The sequence below is a fragment of the Taurulus bubalis genome, assembly GCF_910589615.1.
Source record: "Taurulus bubalis genome assembly, chromosome: 13".
Lineage (NCBI taxonomy): Eukaryota > Metazoa > Chordata > Actinopteri > Perciformes > Cottidae > Taurulus > Taurulus bubalis.
In genome coordinates, this window is record NC_136601.1 from 10,189,260 (window position 1) to 10,212,614 (window position 23,355).

Here is a 23,355-nt window from a genome sequence, read left to right on the forward strand (position 1 = left end):
GAATACAAGGTAGATTTTGACTTGCCTGGAAGGAGCCTTTAGGATTTTTCAGCTAAGGATTTGCATGTCGTCCCCCTGCATGGACATCATGTGATCTCAAAGACTCATCCCTTCTCTCCACACATCAAAAATCTGCTTGTCCAGCCTTCTCATGGTTTGCATAGGGCATGTAATGTGCACACAACAGAAAAGTAACTGTATGTATGAAGTTTTATACATGTCCAGAAGTAATATTGTCTTTGCCAGACGCTTGCAAGGAATATATTTGAACTGGTCTCTTACAATAAATGTCATTATGCAATTTTAAATCAGTTTTGTCAGAGCAACCCACCTGTGGGGATATCATACGCTTGGAGAGTTTCTTTTCTCTGCAGTTCTTCCAGCAGCTTCTCCCCCTGCGTGTCTTTTCCATGCAGTGTTCAGGAGACAGAGAGGAAGCTGCTGACTTTCCATTAAATCACTCCTCCTCCTGCAGGAGTAGGTGTCAATCAAACAGCTCTGCAGCTACTGGTGAGGAGAGGACGGAATGGGAGGAGCTGCCGCAGAAGCTCTGCTCTTCTGGTTGAATGTAAGGTGGGTGTCAGAGAATAACTGAGTCACCTGCACAGTAATCACACACTGATTATTAATGTTTTAGTTCCTGACCAGGCAGCATACTTGGGGAGTGGCTACGGCGAAAGCCACCCTCATGCAGCTACTGGGCCTTGTCCTTGGTGAGGGATGCTTCTGCATCAGTCTCGGGTGAAGCCAGGGGCGGGACATTTGGAGCAGGAGGGACTTCCTCTCTGGGGGAGTCGCTCTTCTCTGCCGAAGCAGCGATGCTCGGCTTGGCATCGTCAGGTGTGTGCTCGTTTTGGATGAGTGGAGCTGTGGTTTTCTGTAGGCGGAGGAGAGACAGATACTGACAAACTGAGCTGCAACCAAGCATCACAGGAATGAATACATGCAAACCACAGGCAGGAAATAAAATCAGTGGAACATAAGAATGAGAAAATAGTCAGTGGATGTTTCTAAAATGATCGTAGTGGCAGTAAAACAACAACAAGTGGCTCAATCAAATACCTCTTAATTACTTCAAACTATTTCTGACGTCTGTTTGAGAGTGGGCTGGAACTTGGGACCCAATATGGTGACAGTAAACTATCAGCTGCAAGTCATCACCTGCCCCTATGAACATATCACCCCGGTCCTACGCAACCTCCACTGGCTCCCGGTCAAGTACAGGATAGACTTTACCTACCCTCCACTACATGACTTTTTCTGTTGCAGCTTCTCCAGTTTTTTCCCCGTTTGCCTCTGTCCTATGTAAAGCGTCTTTGAGTATTCAGAAAAGTGCCTCATGAAATTAAAGTATTATTATCTATAGCTTTTACATTTTATATGAAAAAGAAGCGCAAACACTGCTAGTGATCTATGAGCAGAAAATATAACAAACTAACATTTTGTTAATGGACCTCAAGGCTGTGTGTGTGTGTGTGTGTGTGTGTGTGTGTGTGTGTGTGTGTGTGTGTGTGTGTGTGTGTGTGTGTGTGTGTTCTCACCGTGGTTTGCGACACTGGGTTGCTGCTGCTGGAAGAGGAGGGTTCAGCAGACGTAGAAGAAGCAGGTGATTCGTCCTGCATCAGTCCTCTTCTGTCCAAGACGCTGGAGAGCGAGACAAGGCGATCAGTCACTAACTGCATCCTGCTCGTTATTCGTCAGGACAAAGTGCAGGATGGGGGACAAATCTAAAAGTTTATTCTATCACAGGTACTGCTATAAAGCTCATTGATGACAATAGGAAGACAACACAAACCTAATACAGACAACATGACAATAAATTAAACTAGAAAGATTTCTGATTCTGTTTAGGTCAGTACTTGATCCGAGGGAGCTACCTGGGGAACGTTGGCCCACAGAGCACCTCGCAGCAGTTCTTGATGATGTTCTTGTGACTGTACGGGTTCTGGATTCTGTTCTTTCCCGACCAGGATCCTTTAATCTGGGCAAAAAACGAAATGTGCACAACACTCATCACATGAGCAGCAAACCTTCCCAAAACACATCCTCCGATTGTCCCCGTGCTTATACCTTATTCAAAAGCATAGTTCCTTTTTTAGATGTTATTCCCACAGGCTTGGCTTTGACCTACTAAAAAGGATCTCGTCATGGATCTAATGATTCCTAGTTCAATGGGAACTTTATGCACCACAGCAAGAAGACAATAACTTGAAAAATTCATTTAAAAATCGGAGAATTCATACAAAGGATTCCTCGAGCACTAAATTAAGTAATTCTACATTGTACTGCATGTGTAACAGGAGGCACACTTTAACACCCCAAACCAATCCCCTTATCCCACACTGACTGTATGATATACATTCTGTATTGGCTTGTTTCATATCTATATAATGTTTACAGTGAGTGAAATATGCAAACCCAGGACGTCATGCTGCATGACTACACAATAACATCAAAAGGAAAATATTTCAGACGTCTTGTGCATCATTGTATACACATGTAAACAAAATTCAGCCCGACATAACTTGTATCTTTGATAACTTTGTGATTTTCACTCACAGACTCGCAGGTTACAGTACAAAAGGCTGCCCTAAAGAATACTTGCAGACACCACTTAGGGCTAAAAATACATGTCAACTTCTTCTGCATGTTTTCAAATCATAGCGAGCACAGCGCTTTATAACACAAGCCAGCATTAATCCATTCACACACACATTCATAACCTGGTGGTGGAGGCTACTCAATGCTGAACAATTACACTTACAGATACATTTAGGATTCAGTCTCTTGCCCAAGGACACTTTGACATGTCGACTGCGGGGGTCAGGAATAAGAAACAGACCTTCTGAAAACAAATTAGGTCGACTGCTCTACCTCCTGAGCCTTGTTTTTAAAGAACATATGTAGAAGGACCCTAACAAACAGAATAATAGATAATACAATAGACACTAATCCCTGTAGTAAAGATGCAAATACAACCGTATCATTTTATCAAGTAAACAAATTTGATTTGAAGCAGGGTTACTGCTGTTTTACGGTTTAATAATTTGATTGTTTTGTTATACTGTATTACCGTTGATGTGAAAAACGCCATTACCAATTTTAAATGTGAAGTTGATCGCATAAAAAAAAAAAAACAACAACATGCAGAAGAAGAAAAAGTAGATTGATACATTTATACCGACTAAACCTCCGGCGAGTCAAAGAAAAAAGCGTATTTTTTTCTTCTTCCCAGAAACAGTTGACAGAGCATGTGGTATCCTATGGGAGCGACCAGAGCAGCTACAACGCTATAGGTGTCTTCTTTTGTTGGCCCTTATTCCACCATTTCCATCTTCCCCCTTCTTTTTTTCTCCTCTCTCTCTCACACACACACACACACACACACACACCCTCTCCCCCCACCCACACACACACCCACACACCCCCTCTCCCCCCACCTTTCTGCCAAAGCAGCATCTCTGGGAGCATGCCCAGCCCCTGCAGGTATCGATGCATCTATTATTAGGCCAATCACAGATATCGAAGCGGCCGGCCATTGTTTCATCTCCTGGAGCACCATTACACTGTACTGTAGGTGCACATTGCAGAGCTTTATCACGGCTTAAATGAAGAAAAAAAAAAATGAGGCCAGCTTTCCCATAGGAAAGAAAAAAGGGAATTATAAATTAATCATTACAACAAAGTACGAGTGCACTCTCTTGCTTCCAGCCATCTAGAACCGCCAAACAACACCATAACTGCTGCTCCCTGCTTCTCATCAGAGTCTCTGCAGTCAGAGCAGAGCTAACAAAGCCTGCAAAAGTACACAAACTGCTCACGCTAGTATACACACACACAACATAAATTACTCCCTCCGTGGAGTCATCCACCTGCACTACCACCACTCATTTTCTGCTTCACATCAACCTGTGTGTGTGTGTGTGTGTGTGTGTGTGTGTGTGTGTGTGTGTGTGTGTGTGTGTGTGTGTGTGTGTGTGTGTGTGTGTGTGTGTGTGTGTGTGTGTGTGTGTGCGTGTGTTCAATAATGACTCAACATTAATGTGATCAAGCAATCAATACTTCTTTTCCTCATTTAGCCTCACAAGCGTCTTCTAAATGTAGCTAGTCAGAAAGCAGCTCGTCTGTTTTGTTCTTATTTCAGCTCAGTTCTATCATTTTTTATTAAGCTCTTCTTTTATAGCAGCTTTTTCATGCATATTTTTAGATCATTAGACGACGTCGGCAGGTTGAGCAGAGGAGTCCAAGCAGAAACCAATTTGTCATATGGCTCAGACTCAGAAAAGTGGTGCTGTTGTATTGGACACATTTGGTCTCTAAAAATAGGACAAGATACATTTTGAAATGCAGTGGTCAGTCCCTCCATGTGATCCTTTCTGTGAAGTCTTAATAAAAAATAAAAAAGGAACAACAAACAAATGTGACATGCTGTGTGTTTCTGTTTTAACTGCAGTTATAAAAGAGTTTTCATTATGATCTTGTTTTTCCACAATCTGTTTTCTTTTAACACGTTCTGTATTTGATTTACTGTAGTTTACAATGTACTAGCTTTTGTTTAACAAGCTACAGTTTACCAGCCCGCCGCCCTTCGATGCTGAAAGAGGCTGAGCTGTTGTCAAGGAAACAGCTCTGTAGTCTTAGACATTCTAGTGTTTATACCTCGGAGATGTGTGTTTGTCTTTCCAGTCACATGACGCCAGGCTGCCTGAGCACAACATTTACACACACATATTAAATTAATAAACTGTACTTGTATCTTCATTATGACCATCACGTCAACGATTATAATGATCAAAATTCAAGTCTTATACAAACTCTTGAATATGTGAGAACGAGCGATATCTGCACTCTTTTTTTATCTGACATCATGTTTGATATAAAAATAATGGTGCTGAATCAGGTGAGTAGCAAAATTGTCTGAATATTTGGATTTCAGTTCTCCCTTAAGCCTCCTTTGTTTCAGCAGATTAAAAAAAAAAAAAAATGCAAACAAGAAGCATTTCAGTGCTTCCAGCCAGATCTTGAAAAGGTGTAATGCGTCTCTTTGCATGTATAGTTGTTAGCTACCAAGCAAAACTGTTTGTGTTGTCGGTAAACAAATTAAGTGCACACGTTATTCTTCTTCTGGTAAAAGAATTTTGTCGGTTCAGATGCAATACGCAATCAGCTCGGTGGCCTGGTCAAGAGGGTTGCATGTATATGAATTGTTCATAAAATTGTGACAAAAACGAAAATGAAAGTTCACTTGCGGTGGGACCTCAACTAACTCAGCATATTAAGTTCACTATAAGTGTTTTTCATTGGGAAGACCAAGACAAATACAGCCGATAAAAGTGCATGATTTAGAAATGTCATGCAACTGGAATGCAGTACATTGATAATCAAAGAATCAAAGAAAACTAAAAAGGAACCAAAGAATGAGTTACGAGTTATCCTATTGGTCCTCGTGTTTACAAGTCACGGTTCATTTGCATAAAGACCGCGTGATACCTAAAGAAACTAGATGCAAAGTGCAGCACTGTGCCTCACAGGGAGATTCAAATCTAAAACAAACAGAAAATGTGACAGCAATAGTCATGCAGTAGGATGCACTTACATCCTCATTGGTGGTCTGGTTGAGGGAGATCAGGTAGGTGTGGAAGCCGGTCAGTCCCACTACTGACCACAGAGTGAAGAAACACACCAGGACCTCCAGCACAGTGGAATCCAGTTAAGAAAACAGCAACAGATGTTTTCTGCCTGACACGCGATTCACTGATTAAACAGTGGATAGCAAGGGACAGCAGAACTGCAGACAATTATGCAACATGATTAAAGCCAGTGACAGTCAGTGAAAGGAACCAAAGCCTACGGGTGAAAAGCCAGATGTTTTTACCCTTTTTACTGAGCAAAAATAATTAACTTCAGTTCAACAATACAATGTAAAATTACTTTCAACTGATCATAAGGCCCCTTGGTTACTTTGGATAATGTGCTTGATCCACAGTAATTGTGGCATTAGCGACAAAATCAGCTTTTCATGTCTATCCAGATTATGCTGTTGCTAGCAAGTTAACTAAGCTAACTAGCGCAATGAGTTGGTTGACAAAGTCGTCTCTTGTTGACTTTTTAATGTGTCCAGCTGATTTGTTAGAAAAACTAAAATCTTGTAAAAAAGGGTCTAAAATGTGCACTTGATGGCTACAAACATGTTCTTGTGCTAAATAATTGAGGCTTAAGCTACATTTACCAGGCACAAAGCCAGCACCCTCACCAGAGAGGAAGACAATAAAGAAACAGCGTTGTCCTTTCATCGCAGGGTAGAGCGAGTGAGTTCAAGTATTTAGATTATTATGAGTATGATGAAAAATTACAATAATTTGTTCTAACATGACGGTTTAGCTGCATAGCTTACATAGATGCTCATATTTTAATAGTTTTTTTTCTCTTTCAGTTACAAGAGATGTTTTAAAGTCGTATAACATTCAGGACTGGCTTTCACACAGAGGTGAAGAAGTGATCCACTCCATGGCTTTCGTGACACTTGGTTACTAGTGTAACTATGTACCATTAGCTGGACATGCTAATGGCTGGAGCTTTTGCTGTAGCAGATAAACACTTTGTTTTATCCCATCTTTACACTTTTGCTCTTGGAAAAGGACTAGTTAAGAAATCCAGGCTTGATGTGCTTGCTGTGCCGGGTTACAGATGCTAAGCTATTATTTGAGAATCATTGTGCGGGGAGAGGTGCAGGGAACGGTCATAGTCAGGGTGTGAGACTTGAAAAGTATGTTTTTCAGTTTCTATTTTTGGAACTCGGACAAACATCGCCCACACAGCGGCTGTTTTTTGTGGAGTATACTGGGGCCAGAGCTTTAAAGGATATGTTCCAGGGGTTTCCTTCAAAGTGTTCAAAAAGCCATTATCCACTGAACCTGTGAACAGAGCAACACAGAGAGAAGTTAGAGAAAAGACTTCCTAAAAATCCCACTACCCCTTTTCTTTTTATACTGAAAAGACAATTACTCCAGTACTAAGACAACAAGCCCAGAGCTAATTATCCTGACTAGGAAGACACCGTTTCCTTGTCTCTGTCTGCGTTGGGTAGAACAAGGAAGCAGGAGGATGAAGGTGAAAGAGGAATAATGTCAAGCTGTCAGTTGCTGTTGCGTGTCATGTCACGCTACAGGAAAAGCCGGGTCTGAATTAGGTCATAGTTTCAGCACATGTGCATGCATTTGCTTGCGCTAGGCTACAAGCTGCTGGTGCGCTTGTGTCACAGGTCATCCTTCTGGTTTTTTCACATTCTTTTATCTAATCATGTAGATACTCACGCATCACCACATGGACGATGTCGAAGGTGAAGATGTAAATCGTGAGCAGGGAGAGCGACAGGGTGAACATGTAGAAGTATCGGTAGTTCCTCTTGCCCACACAGTTCCCCACCCATGGACAGTGGTGATCAAAACGGTCTGTGAAAATTAGAAGAAGGTCACCACATAAACATGGCAATTGAACCACACAAGTTTCATAGAAAACAGACACTTTTGGAATTCAGACAAGTGTTAAAAATACACCAGTATTTTAGTCGAAAACAGCTTTGTGCGTCTACTTCTAAAACATGCAGTCTAAATATAGTGATCACTTCCTCTTTGCTTTTCCTCTTCTATAATTTGGAGGCGAGCCAGATGAAAGCAGGGCAGGGTCAAACTGACAGAAGGGAATGCAGTGTCTGCTGCACTCCCCCGATGTAGTAAACTTTGAGGCAGAAATGCGAGACGTGAAGCAGCTCGTAGATATACGGTCAAATTAAATGGATTGTTTTTTTATCTCCAGAGTAGAGAAGATTCAGTGCTGACTCTGGCTGTAAACATAAATACTTGGTAAACAGTGTAGGAATCACTTAAGGAACCTTTTTATATAGTTGTCCTAAGATTGTTTTAGCCACGCCAGGAACATAGATCGATAGGAAAGGCAGCATCTGTCAGTTGGTTGGTCCACTACTTTCATTCGCACTGAAATATCAAAGCTAATCAATCGATTGCCCTGTAACTTTGTACAGACCATTATTGTCTCCAGAAGAAGAATCCTACAAACTCTGGTGATCTCTAGACTTTTCATTTAGCATTACCATCAGGTCAACATGTCAATGAATCCAGAACTTTGACTGAAAATCAAATGGCTTTGGTGCAGCTTAACACATTTTAACATTCTAACGTGAACATTATTCCTACTAAACATCAGCATCGTATTGGGAGCATGTTAGCATGACGACGTTAGCATTTAGTGCGGCCTCACAAAGCTGCAGGCGGGACTGAAGACTCTTTTGCAGTCTCTCAATTAGCTTCCTTCTGCACTTACACTTATTATTTTGTGTGCATGCAGGTCCCTATGAGGACCCAGATAGCGTGCACATAAGTGTGAAAGAGTTGAGTGTGGAATGCTGGCCACTTCTCATACTCAATGTTCAAAATATTGGCTACGTTGCGGAAAAAGGAGGGCGCACCAAAAGTTGCTGAGATGGCGGTGTATTTACCACCTCGCAGAAAACGAGGCTCACGCAAACAAGTAAAAGTAAAATTGCGTACACGTTTATTTAATTTTAAGTGTCAAGTAAAAAACAAGCTGGCAAATACTTTGACGACAATCACAACCAAATCTTGGTGCTAATGCTCCGCCTGGTTTTTAGAAGGAATTTAAATTCACTCACTACCCAAGTAAGTACATATGGTACAACATGGAAGTGTACTAACAGAAGTATCCCAATTGAGACACAGCATTTGTATACCAGAAATAGTCGCACACCCCAGTTTTTTAGCTTGATTTATAGATAGATGTAGAGTGCAGCAGGACAATAATCCTCTACGCTGTTCACTCAATATGGATGTCGATACCCTCGAATTAAAGCTGAAAGCACTGGCTTTCTAATGAAACAAAATTCATTTTTTGTCCATTTGAAAAAATATAATCTGATGTGTACAGTAATTCAGAGGTCTGGAGCCAGTTGAGCACTTTACTCCATGTGATCGTTTTATTTTAACTCCAGTGTGCTGCATACAAAGCTTAATCAAGTGTCCAAATACTTAAAAGCTATATGGTATGTCAGACATCTGCTAATATATTAACCAGAGAAGGCTCCGGGTATAAACATATATAATTTGTGAAGCAGTTTGGCGGTTTGTTATTATGCTGCAAATCCTGTGTAAGACTTTAACCGCTATAAACAATGTCAGGTTGAGGAGGAAAAGATATGACTACAGTAAAAGAGGGATTGAGGCATGCTACTGTGTGTGTGTGTGTGTGTGTGTGTGTGTGTGTGTGTGTGTGTGTGTGTGTGTGTGTGTGTGTGTGTGTGTGTGTGTGTGTGTGTGTGTGTGTGTTTCTACAGCAGGTGGACACAGATGAACCAGTGTTCACAATGACTGAGCGCTTATTCCCTCACTGAGCCTCCACTGTCTCCTCTCCCATTGCCTATGAGTCTACACTCCCTTCAGACGCATTCCTAAATCTTCAGAAGCCAAATCACTGCTATCCTTCCAGGGCTGAGAGATGACACAGCAACACACACAGCCACACACACACACACAGTTCAAACCACCTTCAAAATTCAAAGCATAGTCCATAAAAAAAACATTCCTTGTGAAGTTTTTGGCTCATCTGATTCAGTTTTCTAAAACTTTTGCACCATGTCTGCTTAGTCCAACATTTATTTATAAAGCTAGGGTTTCTAAATGTTTTCATTATTGTGACAAATGAATGCAGAGGTAATTAAGATCGATGCTTCAGTAATATTCATCGCAGCAGCATGCTATTTTCTCCCACAAATCATCCTCTATTTATGAAGAACTGAGATGAACCGATTTCAATGAGCCGTCTTCTCACTTTGTGAAGCCTGACGACATTTCTTACCAACGCAGTTGTCACAGATGCTGCAGTGAGATGCTCGAGGTGGTCGGAAGATCTTGCAGGTGTAGCAGTACTTGAGCTTGACGATCTGGTTGTTGATCTGAACATTGCGGATTCGAGGTGGGGGTCGCTGCCCTGCGGGGACGTTCCCATTGGCTGCCTCTGTGGAAACACAAACACCGTCATTAGTCGGCGTTGGCAATCTTGATCACTTCATGATTTATTGTAAAAGGTGTAATTGAATCGCGATCTAATAGCCCAACACACCATGTCGTCAATCACAAATAATTAACATTATAAGCGGAGAATGTACAGGTCTTAAATAGGCAGTGAGAAATGTGAGATTCAGTGACAAGGACAAGAACAAAAATAGCACGTAAATCTTGTCGGCTGAACCTTGAGGGTGTCAGTGAATGACATCATTGGCTCGACACAGTATTGATGATGGTGGATTTATGTGTAATCACTGCTGAGCGGCTCATAGTATGTATTTGCAACACAATATCCTGCTCTTTTTGGGCTTCAAATAACCTTCCTAACACTGACGTAAATTTTACTTTTTTTTTTGGTTTTGTTCCTGCAGAAAATTAAATGATCACACATTCAATTTTCTTGGCAATTCCGATCTTTCAGATTGTGTAGCACGACAGGAGCCGAGCTGGTGGAGAGGCTGGCTAACGACCAGAGGGCTGCTGGCGGGAATCTCCCAAGAGAATAACTGTTGAGGAGAAATCTACCATTAACATGCTGCATTAGGAAGGCGTGAATGTGGAGCTAATAGAAAATAGCAACCATGCTCATTTGACTTTCTGGAGAAACATTAATATAAGAAATGTAGTATTTGTGGAAATGTAATGCTGTGAATGCACATTCTCCATTATGTAAAACAAAACAGTTCCTGCATCGATAAATCAGTGAAACAACCACGCTTACAAGCTGGAATCAAAAGCATCCCTAATACATCTACAGACGTAAAGATTCTAAAATGTATTTTATCTGACAGCGTAAACGACTCTGTATTATGATCCTACTGGATGTAGGATTAGTGGCTTTCAGGATAAACCGGCAAAATAAATTAAATGAGTCATCGCTCACGGGGAATGATGCCACTCCCTTGGGTAGCAAAGCTCTGTCTGCTAGTGGCATTAGATATTCCAAGAGGATGCCTCTCCTCCTATTAGCATTCCCCCTTGGGAATCGTGGCTAACAGGCTGAGGGGACAGAGCATCGAGGCAGCGGCGGCTTCATCAACATGCCGGCCTCAGCCTCAGAATGAGATCCAAACCTGCTCTCTCGCCTTGCTGCTATCTGTTAGCTCGCCCACGCCCATAACAGCAAACAGCTACCCAAACACATTCAAAAACATACTGTATGAGAGCTACAAGTGTGGGATGGAAGTTGATAAAAACAAGTGCTTAATTTAGGCTGCTTCAGTGCATCTTCTTCACATTGTAATGTGACGCATTTAAGTGATGGATTTCTTGTGTTTTGTGGAATGTAAAACATTTTGCCAAAAAGGAAGTTGTCATTAGGTGCCTGTACTTGCACACAGATATAGCATTTTAGTTTACTCTCACTTTTCTGTATTTGACCGCTTCCCTAAATCTTCTTAAAAAACTATCTTGGGTTGGCTGGTTCTCTGGGAACTTGAGATGATGATAATCAAAAGACTTGACGATCAGTAGAAAAAGTCAATATTGATCAATAAAGATAGTTGCAGCTCTATTTACATACGCAATTCCAAAAAGAGATCTCCTCATATGAACTACATGCAGGAGCTGTACAGGTCATCACAGCCGGTTAGAGCAGAGAGCCACTGTCATCCTGTGAGCTGCATGAGTCACACAATGATGAGAAGCGCCGGCTGCCAGCGAACCCATTCTCAGAGGACCGCCTGCCTCAGCCTTGCTTTTACAGCCCTCCTCTGTCAGGAGACCAGGCTCCACCCGTGCCTCTCGACTGGAGTGAGAGAGCACGAGTGATGGCTGAAGGACACTGTGAATCTTTAACAGAGGCAAAGAGTGAACATTGAACAGCCACACAGGCAGACGGGGACGGAGGGGGCAACTGTGCAGGGAGGAGGCAGACAGGGCTGTTGCAGGATTATTGCAGAATAAGTGCTTATTCCTCCAGATATAAAAAAAAAGAAATCTGGACAGAGCCAAAGAGTGGACATAAATTCACCTAAAATAACAAGGCTGGTTTATTTTTTGTTTTTCAAAGGCTTTGTTGTCGTTTTCCGATACAGCCTATAGTTTGTTTTGAGTAATGAGACAACAGGATCCCTTGTAATGAATGTGTGTTAGACTGAGCTCTACGTTCACAGGTGAGCACACCCAACCTTCAGCAACATAAAGAATAACAAACATAAATAAACCAACAGGACTGAGGCGGTCTGCTCACTGCTTAGCTAGCTTCTACACTGAAGTATTTATGCCTCCAAAATACTTTCACTTCAGCTACTTCCACCTAACTATGAAGTCATTTTATCCAAAAAAGAACAGGATGATGGTAACGTAACAGCACATGAACTGTAATAATCGTTTGTCCTGCTGTTGACGGGACATTTGAATGGAGGTAGATAAGGGGTTCGTGCCTTGTGGCATTATCAGTACCGATTGTGCATTATGCACACTTCAAGGTGAGGAGCTGGACTGCAATCACACAAGATTGGAGACCACATGCTACTTCAAACCTGGCAACAATCTGTAGTGGATCTGAGCATTATTACTGAAGGAGATGCATTAAGGATGCTACTGGGCTTTTCTTCCATTAACAGCAACAAATTGGTATTATCACATGTTGTGCTAACTAACATTCTTCAGATTCACACAACCTTTGTATATTTCTAATTCTTTAAATTAACAAAATATTTCATGCAGAATGACAAATATTCCATTTGATATAATGGTGGAGCCATAAGTAATGTCATGGATTTGAATGTTTCCTTAAATACCTGCAATAACAAGGCATTGAAAACAAGTAACAACAATGACATCTCACCTTTCGAGATGATGTGGCAAACTTGTTAGCAGTTGCGTGTTTACACATCCAGCAGTTACGGAGCAACATTATAGTGTTTCTAAACCACCTGATTAATGCAAGTCTAATATTCGTTGTTATTTAGCTCAGTTTTTTGGACTCCAACTTACTTTTTTGGACTCCAACATGTTCACCAGCTAGTCTCTAACTGTGTCTGTCTGCGGTTTGATGTCTGATGTTGGGCAGGTGTACAGTACACAGCCGTGAGTGTACACTTAAAACAAAAACACGATGAGAGCGACACAAAATAGTGAAGTTGCAGTCTGACGGCTAAACAATAAGCTCAAACTCATTGGAGATACAGATCATAATTCTCTGCAGGAAGCAACCCCATTCCACCTAATTTTACATAGTCTTTTGATAGATTGCAATTATAATAATATTGAATATCACAGCTTTAAGATACGGCTTCCTCAAAGCACTGACGCAACGCAGAATGTGATCCTACCACAGTGAGGGTTAAATGTGTGGAACACATGAGAAGGGGATCCTTAAAGGCCAAACTCTTATTTTGTAAATGTTCTTCTTACTACGAGTGATGAGATTCTACATGTACCCACTGTTTTCTGACAAAGTTTGACTAGTTATTGTTATTTCACATAAGTATTTGAGTTTTTTTCCCTGTGCTCTTCGGACTAATTTGAAGTGGGCAAGGATCAGCAGGAAAAAGGTTGGGTGATATACATGCCGAGATGTTTTTACTTATTTTGATTAGACCTATTCAGTAAAGAATATTTAATATCACAGAAATATTTTGAGGAGGAATATTGGGCACAGGAGTGCTTAGGTGCTTCAGAAATTAAGTGCTTATAGGTACGCTGACCAACTAACCAATTTCCATCTCGATGAATGTGGCTTCCTCTGCAAGAGCCCGCGGCAGCACCCCAGGGTCACTGAAGCTGGTCCTCAACAACATGGCAACGACGAAGAGGAAGAGCAGGGCAGCAAAGAATGGGATGGCAGGAGACAGATGGACTGCCAGGTACGGACATCTGTAGGAAAAGTAAGATAGAAATAAGATAAAGAACCAGTCTAAAAGCAGGTCAACGTTCTCAGAAAGGTGAAGAGGGGAAAGCAGGGTTTTTTTTCCATCAAGTGATAAGCTGTTGAACCACAGTTTCCTTCTGCAGTTACTCTGTCTGGGTTTATTATAGTATAACACTTCTGTGTCTTGCTTTGTCATCACTTCCATAACTGATCAATCGTTTTTTTCTTTTCTGGTTCCAGCTTCTCCAATGAGAACATATGCTGCTTTGTTGTGTGTCATTGTTGCCAACACATTAAATGTTGGACTGTTCATTGAAGATTGGATTTGGGGAAATATGATTTTAAGATGTTCAAATATTTCCGACTGAACAATAATTGCAACAATAAATTGAATCCTTGATTGCCAGCCTTAAAATCTCAGACCAAAATAAATACTCTGATTTCAAGTATTGCATACAACTGCAGATCCCTAACAGAAGTGGGAGAGCCCTCTCAGAACGAGCATGTGCAGAGAGGGCATGACACGACATCGCACATACTCTCAAGTGATGTTCTGAGCAGGAGGTCATGAACCGCGTGAGCTGCCCTTTCTCAGGACCGTGCAGAAGTCTCGACCGGGAATAAACAAGGCAATGCCACACGTCCCCTCACCTTCTGGAGGAAGAGCGGAGAAACATTAACACAACTCAGTTTGGCATGGCCATCGAGATCAGAGGCAGCAGGGCTTGCTGCTCAGAGCGTTGACAGATGTGAGCTGCAGTGCAAAGTGCTGCGGCAGAGCAGCAAAGGCTTTTGCATGAAGTTATTAATAGTTAAACTGTGCGGGCCTCATCTCCCTCCCAAGTGGCCGGGATCATATATTCATAATGCAACACTAATGTTGCGCTACAGGATAGCAAGGTATTGTGCCATATCCTCTACAAGACTAACTTTTGTACTGCATGCCATGCCACAGACACACGCACACACACACCTTTTTGTTTAAGTAAATTATTCATATACTGTATAAGTAGAGCTGAAACGAATCTTCAATTAATCAATTAGTGGATCGACAAAACATAAATCTGCAGCTAAAGTTATTTTTCAAGGAAAAATCCCATAAACCCCAACAAATTGAACATTTAGACAAAACAAGTAATTGTGAACAATATTCACAATTTTACAGACCAAAGGATGTACCGATTACTCAAGAAAATAATCAGCAGATTAAAAAATGAAGAAAGAGTTTTAAAGGACTTTTATGCACAACATGTGTACACAATGTGCAGTTGCGTGGAACATAATATCCCATATGGACAGCAGCCATTTATCTGTATCACATATCAGCCAAAACATTGCAGATACAGTTACATAAATGAGTATGACCTATACATTATTCTAAATTAAAACTACTTGAAAGCAGCAGAACTGCATGAGGATGTTTTTATTACTGTGTGATTATTTGTGGTTATGTTTTATCAGACTCATTACTAAAATTGTAATTAAAATCTGCTGGAGCACATTGCCGACAACCCAAATTTGTCCAAATACTTAAATACTCAATTACCGCACATCTTACATAATAGGAGCTGCTGATTCAATTAAATGACAAGTTGTTTCAACCTCCTTAAAAGAGAGTTGTTACTTTCCTTCATTTGATATCATTTTTATACAGATTATCTTTGAGCTTTGGACCCCGACAATCATTTCCTTCATCATTTACAGTGCCACCCATGACATTGTCTTCATCTTCTCTGGGTGGCATTTCATTAATTGTCACCACACACACACACACACAGCTGAAAGAAAATGTAAAAGGAAAGGAATGTAGCTGAATGAACAATTGTCCATCAGCCTAACATGCCATAGAACAAAGTCCGGCCGTTTAGTCGCACCTGTTCCTATAGCTAGACACACCCTTTCAGGTACATCAGCATACCTGTGGACTGATGACCACACTCACACGCGCACACGCACATCTTGCAGTGCCCTTTTCACATTAATGGAAACTAGGGGCAGAAATCAAATCAATAGACATTTCCACTGGACCAGGCTTGTGAAGTATGTTTGGCCCATTTGTTCAAGCAGGGAGCAGCCAGAGGATTCAGACTGAGGAGAGGAAGTCTGCCGATGAAGTGTAATTCCCGTAATGATGACTGGTAGGTTCGGAGGCACACTCAATCATCGCTTGCCATTAAGCTCCCCACGTCCTTCCTGGACGTGACCGTTTTCTCTGCCGTTGAGGAGCAGGTTGGCGCCGTGACGCGGTTTGTTCATCAGTCTCCACGGAGGCAGCAGAAGAAGAAAAAACTGGATTTAATCAATCAGGCTCTGTGTCCATGTGGGGAAAATGTTTTCATCAGTGAGGCAATCAATCAGACTTGCAATGCGACTTTAGACATTCCCTCTCTTCCTGCCGCTTTGGGGCTGACAATAAAGTAGTTCATGTGGTAGAAAGTAACGAAGTACATTTCCCAGTGCCCCAGCTACAACATTAAAATGCTACTTGATGTTCAAGGGGAATCCATCAAAGTATGTCTGCAGGCAATGGGGAGAACTGCTGCATATGTGAAGAAAAGAAAATTGTGGGGGAGCTGTGCGAAATCTGATAAATTGCCTCAAGTGTTGTCACCTGAATCAGCGTTGGTTGGGGTTGAAGACAAAGAGAGTGATCAAATACCCAAACTACCATAGTACCTTACCATACCAGAAACACGTAGAATATACGTATAGTTCAAATGCAGAATGCCGAAAAATACCAGGATGACCTACTGCAGTCTGTAACATTTAGTAGTATGGAAGCCAGCATGCTTTTCTGGTTATTCTGACCCACAATCCTCAGCACAGCGGAAGATAAGTCGCCTCGACTCAGCCTCTGAAAGAGCATAAACAAGTAGTATTTCCTAATATGTATTTTTTTTGTAAAGGCCACTACTGTACGTACTAGAAGTGTAAACAAAAAGTATCTGATTTGGAACGCATCTTATAAAGAAGAGAGCTCATCAGATCTGTCGCCTACGAGAAGCTACATTAGCTGCTACTAGCACAACACAACCAAATCAAATAATCATTAAAGGAGTATCCATCAGGCACTGATGTTTATGTACAGGGAACATATATGTTGTATAAATTAATAATGGGACATTAGCTAAAAAACCTGCAATCAGCTGGTCATAAATTACAATAATCACATTAATAGTGTTATATAATAGATGAGATAGGGAAATACAGTACTGCGGATTCTGCATAGAAAGAGCAAAGTTCACTTTCGTGTGTGTGCGTGCGTGCATTAGGGTGAGTCTACTGCAGACTTTAAACCCGAGGATTTCTCCTCTTAACTCAGTACGACACAAGCTCAAAGATGAGAGTAGGTAAGGATCACTGAATTAAAATCAGCTCAACTTCTCAGCAATAAAACCACTGTCAGGATTAATACATCACTGTGTCACACCTCAGGGAATCATAGTATTTTACCTTTGTTGAACATTTCAAGCCCTTCCTTTATTAATACTTAACAGTTGTAAGCTGTAGTAGATCTGAATGAATCATAGTAGTACAGATAATTATGCACTTGCTGAGCAGGCAGATGCCCAGTAGGCCTCAGTACCAGCCCTCTGTCACATAAACATCTGTAGACTGACTCGGCCTGTTTCTAGGGCACAAAAGCTTGCCTCCCTCCATTTCCTCAAAACAGTAAGTAAACTACTCTATTACCCGACTTAAATATTCTGAGTAGAGGTCGTACCTCTCTAGTTTGTCCATTGAAAATTACATTTGAGTCGCAGAGCCTAGTATCCTTTTTCTGAAGAATACATATGTGGTGAGGTTGTTTAACAACCTTTACCCCCCTGTTTTGAAGATATTTTCAGGATCCTCACGGTCTTTTCGATCACTGTACTGTATTTGGTATGTACTGACCAACCACTGCACTTGTATTGTTCTGTATTTCCAAACCAGGAAGCCAGAACTGACAAATGTCGCTTTGAGCTCTGAGAGATGTCATTACTGGTTAACATCAGATGCTTCCTGGCACTGGCCGGATGCATCATCGCGACAACGAAATGACGTAGTCCTTCTCTAGACCTTTTGAAAAGCTCCACCATCTGACTTCCTCAAACAAAGACCTCGACAGATGTGCTCTGAACCCTGTGGCGAGCACAACGCAAATTGGGTTGCGGCTGGGAGGGCCTTCAGATTTATCTTCTGACCTTTTGGCGGGGGTCGAGCCCTTGGTTGGAAACCATTGGGCTAAACTATCAAACTGTATATAAAGTACTTAGAAAAAGCTTCACCTCGACCTTTAATTAAAATTAAAAATCAAAAATTAAAATTAAAAATTAAAATCTGGAAATATCTTTTTAGGTATTTCTTTCTTTTCAGAAAATGTAACGTTTAGTTCTGTGACTTGAATCCAATGGCAAAACACGAGGAGGCTCTCATTGTACCACAAATATTGGATGAGGAATGTTTCCTTTAAAATCCTCATCCAATATAGGGAAATAAAAAAAAGAGACTACACTAAAGTTTAAGAAGGTGCAATCTATTGTCCAGTTTAAATCAGTCTCCCTTGTTATGCAACACAAAATATAGCATATGAGAGAGATGACTATGAGAGCCAGGATCAAGGTCCTTTCACCAGGATTAAAGCCAGGATTACAGATGTTGCATCATAGACTATTCACCAAGTGAAATGAAGAATAATGATAAAGCTGATGATTTCATTTTAGCCATATTAAAAACAATAATGGTGATTTAACAGCGTGATTAAAGATGCAGCCATCTCTGTATATTGCCTCTCGAAGAGCATCTATTTCAAGCCAAATAGATGAAGACAAAGTGAGGAAACGTGCATTTATTGCACAGGATGTGAACAAAACTATCGCTTCGCCCTCCACAGAAAAGCCATCCTCTCATCCTGCCGGAGCATCCAGCAAACAAAGCCTGTAGATCCCTGTTACTGAAAATGGTGCATGTACTCTGAATAGGGCGTAAATCATGCTATTGCTCACTTAGCAAGGGCTGACAACTGTTTTCTGATTGGCTAACAGGGAGACAGGGTGGGGTTAGATGCTGAGGGAGTCTCAGGGGTCGGTTACAAGATCTCCTCTGACTGCAGCCGCTCGCTCTGCACTACTCTTGATGCAGCTTAACGTTTTATGAAGCTGACGGGTGGTCAGCCGGACACACTGAGCGTAACATACGGATGTAGATGGAGTACAAATGCATAGGCAAAGAGAAAGACTGTCTCATTACATGCACATATGCTTCCCTGGCAACATAGCTCAGCGTCCTGGGGTGGACAGACAGATGACACACTGTCCTTGTGTTCCAGTTTCTTGCTCCTTCATCCAAGCGCCATAGGTGAGGATCAACATGCACATATGCGTGCATGCACACGTACCACGTTTACATAAACATACAAACCAGTGAGGATGTCTTTTACTTATATTTCCTTTTTGTCTATGCTGTATAATGTCAAATCCCTTTTTAAAAAGAGATCAGTGGATATTAAATGGACAGAAAACCAACAGAGTAAGCCCACATCTTCCCTAAATAATTTGTTTAGTTGTTCCTAATGGGTCTTTCTATTTGTGTATTTGGCTACTCGTTTCCGCAATTTAGCACAAATTAAAGCACAGAGAGGTCTTCCAGCACAGGGTGCCGATGGCTGGTGATAAAAGTGAGATGTCTGCTCGGTTGGTGTTGGACGTGAGCCAAACCCACGCCAGGACACTGCCCTCTCTGCAGCTCACAGGGCAACTTTAAAGCCATCATGTGAGGGGCAAATCCTCCAAAACAAGGAAACTACGCTACAAAGAGAGGACGCAATGTCAGAATGATGAACTACAGCTAAATGCACCAGAATTAACCCACACAAAAAGCTTTCTTTCTCCAAATTAGCTGAGAACAATGCAGAGCCCTGCATGCACGACACTCATAGCGTTTCAAATCAATGCTAAGCCTTTTTACAAATAGATTTTTTTTTTAATCAATTATGACGTCTGCAGTGTTTTGGAACAGTAATGATATCATAACTCATATTAGCTGGGGCTGTTATTAGTCCATTTATGACGGATTGTTTCACTCATCTTTAGCACAATATGAGTGAAACATCAAAGAACAGCTGATGGGAACGGCATTAGGTTTGCAGGTGTTTAGCCAGAAACGGAAGTAGTACCAAATAACAATTTGGATCTGATGGTGGCGCTAGATGAAAGGTTCGGGGATCAGCAAAGTGATTAAAATTCATTCTGAACTGGCGCACGAAGGTCTGGACCAAATTTCATGGCAAACCATTTAATAGTTATTAAGATAGTTATTTCTAAAAATGCCAAACATTCACTGCTTCTTTGTCATATATTTATGATGAATATCTTGGGGTTTTAGACAACTGCTCTGAAAAGAAACAAGTAATATGAATATATCACCTAAGAAATCATAATGGGCAATTTTCACTATTAAAAAGAAAACGATTAATCTATTGAATCAGAGAATAAAGACGCTAACGCTATGCAAGGATATTCCACTTGACTTATAGTTGCATCGCTTCTATTAAGCATAGATGCGAATGGGCAGTTTGTGACTGCGTTAAACCTCAGAGTCTTGTGCAGAGGGCTATTACTCTGTCAGAGGTTTAATTCAGATATGTATCAATACGCTGTGTAATGGCGAGTTGGAAAATTACCCCCTTGTTGTGTGGGCCGAATCTCTGCGTTAATATCCAGCCCCCATGTGAGAGATAAGGATGCTCAATTGTAATATGAACATTTCATGCTAACAACCCTCCAGCCATTAGTCACCGCAACGCCTCCTCTGGTCTTTGGATGCTCAGTGTGAAAGTATCATCTCTCTCTCTTTCTCTCTGCTCCAAGCCAGACAACAGCTCTTTCGGCCGGACTCAAAGGGAAGCAGGAGGCCATTTAAGTGCCGAGCAGATAGAGATGGGATGGGCCGGCATCTATACCAGCGAAGCTGCTTCTCTTCTCTTATATGCTGCAAATCCATTTGGCCTGTTGTGCATTGGCACAGTCGATAAGGGTTACTGTGTTACTGAGCAGGATTTTATGCTCAATCATTGTTCCTGATTTGTCAGTTAAAACACAGAAGAATGAGGAAACAAGGGGGACAAAGACAGAAAATAAAATGTAATCTAAAATCATCATTTAAACTCATGTTCTGCACTTGAAAAACAGGCTCAGCTGACGACTTGGGTTCACAAGCTACATCCGAGCCAGTGTTCACGTACTGCTAATGAGTCCACTGGGTTTATGCGAGTGGCGGTTCGAGACAGAAATGCAGAGACAACAAAAACAAAAAAAATACGCAGCTTTCCTTACTTAAACCAGTGGAACAGCTGAAGAGCTATGGGGGTATTAAATATTTAACACCGGAGTATGTGGTCGATCATAAACCTTCGCTCTGTCACGGACTGGATTTTGAGCAAAATGGAGCCACAGTGTCTCCGGGAGCTTATCAAGACAGAAAGTAGCTTGTTACAAATGAAGGTATGGGGCACTCAGGTAGCTCACCTGGTGGAACCGGTGCTCCATGTACCAGATAAGCTTAGAGCGAAGCAGACTGCACAATAAGACACTGATCCAACAAGTCACATTGCATTTAAGGACATTTTAGAAGCTTAAAAATGTCCAATACTCACTTAAAAATAAACAGAAAAGATTGAGATGAGACTTTCATTGTTTGTTTCATACAAAAATACCAAATATATTCTAGTTCAAACTCAGCAAATGTATGACCTGAATATATTTGGATAAAACAAAGATGTCCAATGCAACACCTTGTGTTTTGGGAAAGGAGATTTAATTTAATTGACAAAATGATTTAATCAGGAAAATAATTGACGGATCACTTTATAATGAAAATATGAGCCCCATGCGACGTCTTGTTGTATTTGGTCCAAACTACCAAAGATATTTTGTTTACTTTGTATTTATGTTGTTTGTAGGACAAAGAAAACCAGAAAATATTCACATTTGTAACGCTGTAATCAGAGAATTTTGATATTCTTTCCCAAAAACCTATTATCGAAATTGCTTTCAACTGATTTCTATCAATCAACCTATTGATTTATTGACGGTTACAGCTTTAAAGTTGCATCAGGTTACTCACTACAGCCATCTACTATAGAAATACTAAGAATGTGGTGATTGGGAAAAGAGGCACAGGAGGCTCACAGTGCACTTTCTGGAGCAAATCATAATCCATAATGCCATTATAGGAGGGATGAACTTACTCGAAAGCGAAGAAGAGGGAGCAGGTCCCGACGATGAGAAACAGGGTCAGGTAGAAGACTCCCTTCTGCCGGGCCATCATCACCCGTCCGTCGCAGCAGAAAGTGTTTTTCCCCGGAAGCTTCTCCCATTTTCGCACCTTTCGCGTGATCATCACCGCCGACATGGTGCGTCCTCCTCTGGGTCGATGACCGCTGTTGTACTGGGAAGCGACTCCAACAATGAGAGGATGGGTCTTACGAATACTGTTCAGTCAACGTGACACAAAACAAACACGTACGCGACTCACTCAGTGATTTTAAAGATTTCTGCACAAGGCGTTGTGAAGCATTTCCTTCTCGTTTCAAGTGTCGCAGTCACATCGTTGTGCTTTCTAATCCATTATTATTCCCAGTTTCCCGTCTCCACTGCAGCATGTCATCCCCACGCTGCTCAAACACCAACAATCTCAATCCTCTTCAGCGGCCGATGTTAGATTAAAAATAAATATATGTTAATTAGAAATTCATCCAAACGCTTGTGTCATATGTTTCCCACCTGAAGCTAGACAATCCCGCCGTGGCTGTTGCATCGGGAGCACGGACCTTGACCGATTGACATTCATATCATCTCGAAAAAAAAAAAATCACAAATGATCGTCCAGGCGTTCACAGACATGACACTGTGGCCATGTTGCTGGAAGTGGGTCGCATGCCTTCATGAATTAAAATAAAAATAAAAATCCCTCAGAAAGAAGAAATAGCCGCCTGTTTGGACGCAAACATGTAAAGCTGTTTGATGCTTTTTCTTTCCCACCCCGCAGGACGCAGCTCTCTCTCGGTTTAGTCGATGGCAGCAGGAAACACGCCTAGATTGAAATGTCTCATCTTAAAGGGGCAGGACAGGTAACGCTACAAGGAACAAAGGACGCAGACCAAGGTCCTGTTTAGATCTCATTAATATGCTGAAGCGCTCGCCTGTGGTGTCACCCGAGGGAGATCACTGTGAATGAGTGTATTCATGAAGGTAATTAGTTAGAGACACCAGATGCATGAATCCCTCCAGTGTTGCTCCGTGGCTCCAGAGAGCAGAGGCAAACACCGCAGAGCTCATTGGGGTATTTTACGTTTCACTAAAACCACTAGTGCTCACTTTTCATTTAATGCATAACATATATTTATAGTGTTTTATGCGATAGGCTTTTTTTAATTGTCACTTTAAGACCATTTTCTGC

At 41.5% G+C, this 23,355-nt stretch overlaps 1 protein-coding gene across 1 annotated transcript; it reads right to left on the reverse strand.

The window, feature by feature from the left end:
- Positions 1–694: 694 nt before the first annotated feature.
- Positions 695–22,308, reverse strand: zdhhc9 (zDHHC palmitoyltransferase 9; the record flags this gene model as incomplete). The annotated part of the gene is made up of 9 exons (XM_079228610.1): positions 695–877; positions 1,542–1,644; positions 1,878–1,981; positions 5,597–5,699; positions 6,842–6,914; positions 7,314–7,451; positions 9,889–10,047; positions 13,759–13,919; positions 22,145–22,308. The coding sequence occupies 9 exons, from the start codon at positions 22,306–22,308 to the stop codon at positions 695–697; spliced, it is 1,188 nt and encodes a 395-aa protein (XP_079084736.1).
- Positions 22,309–23,355: the final 1,047 nt, after the last annotated feature.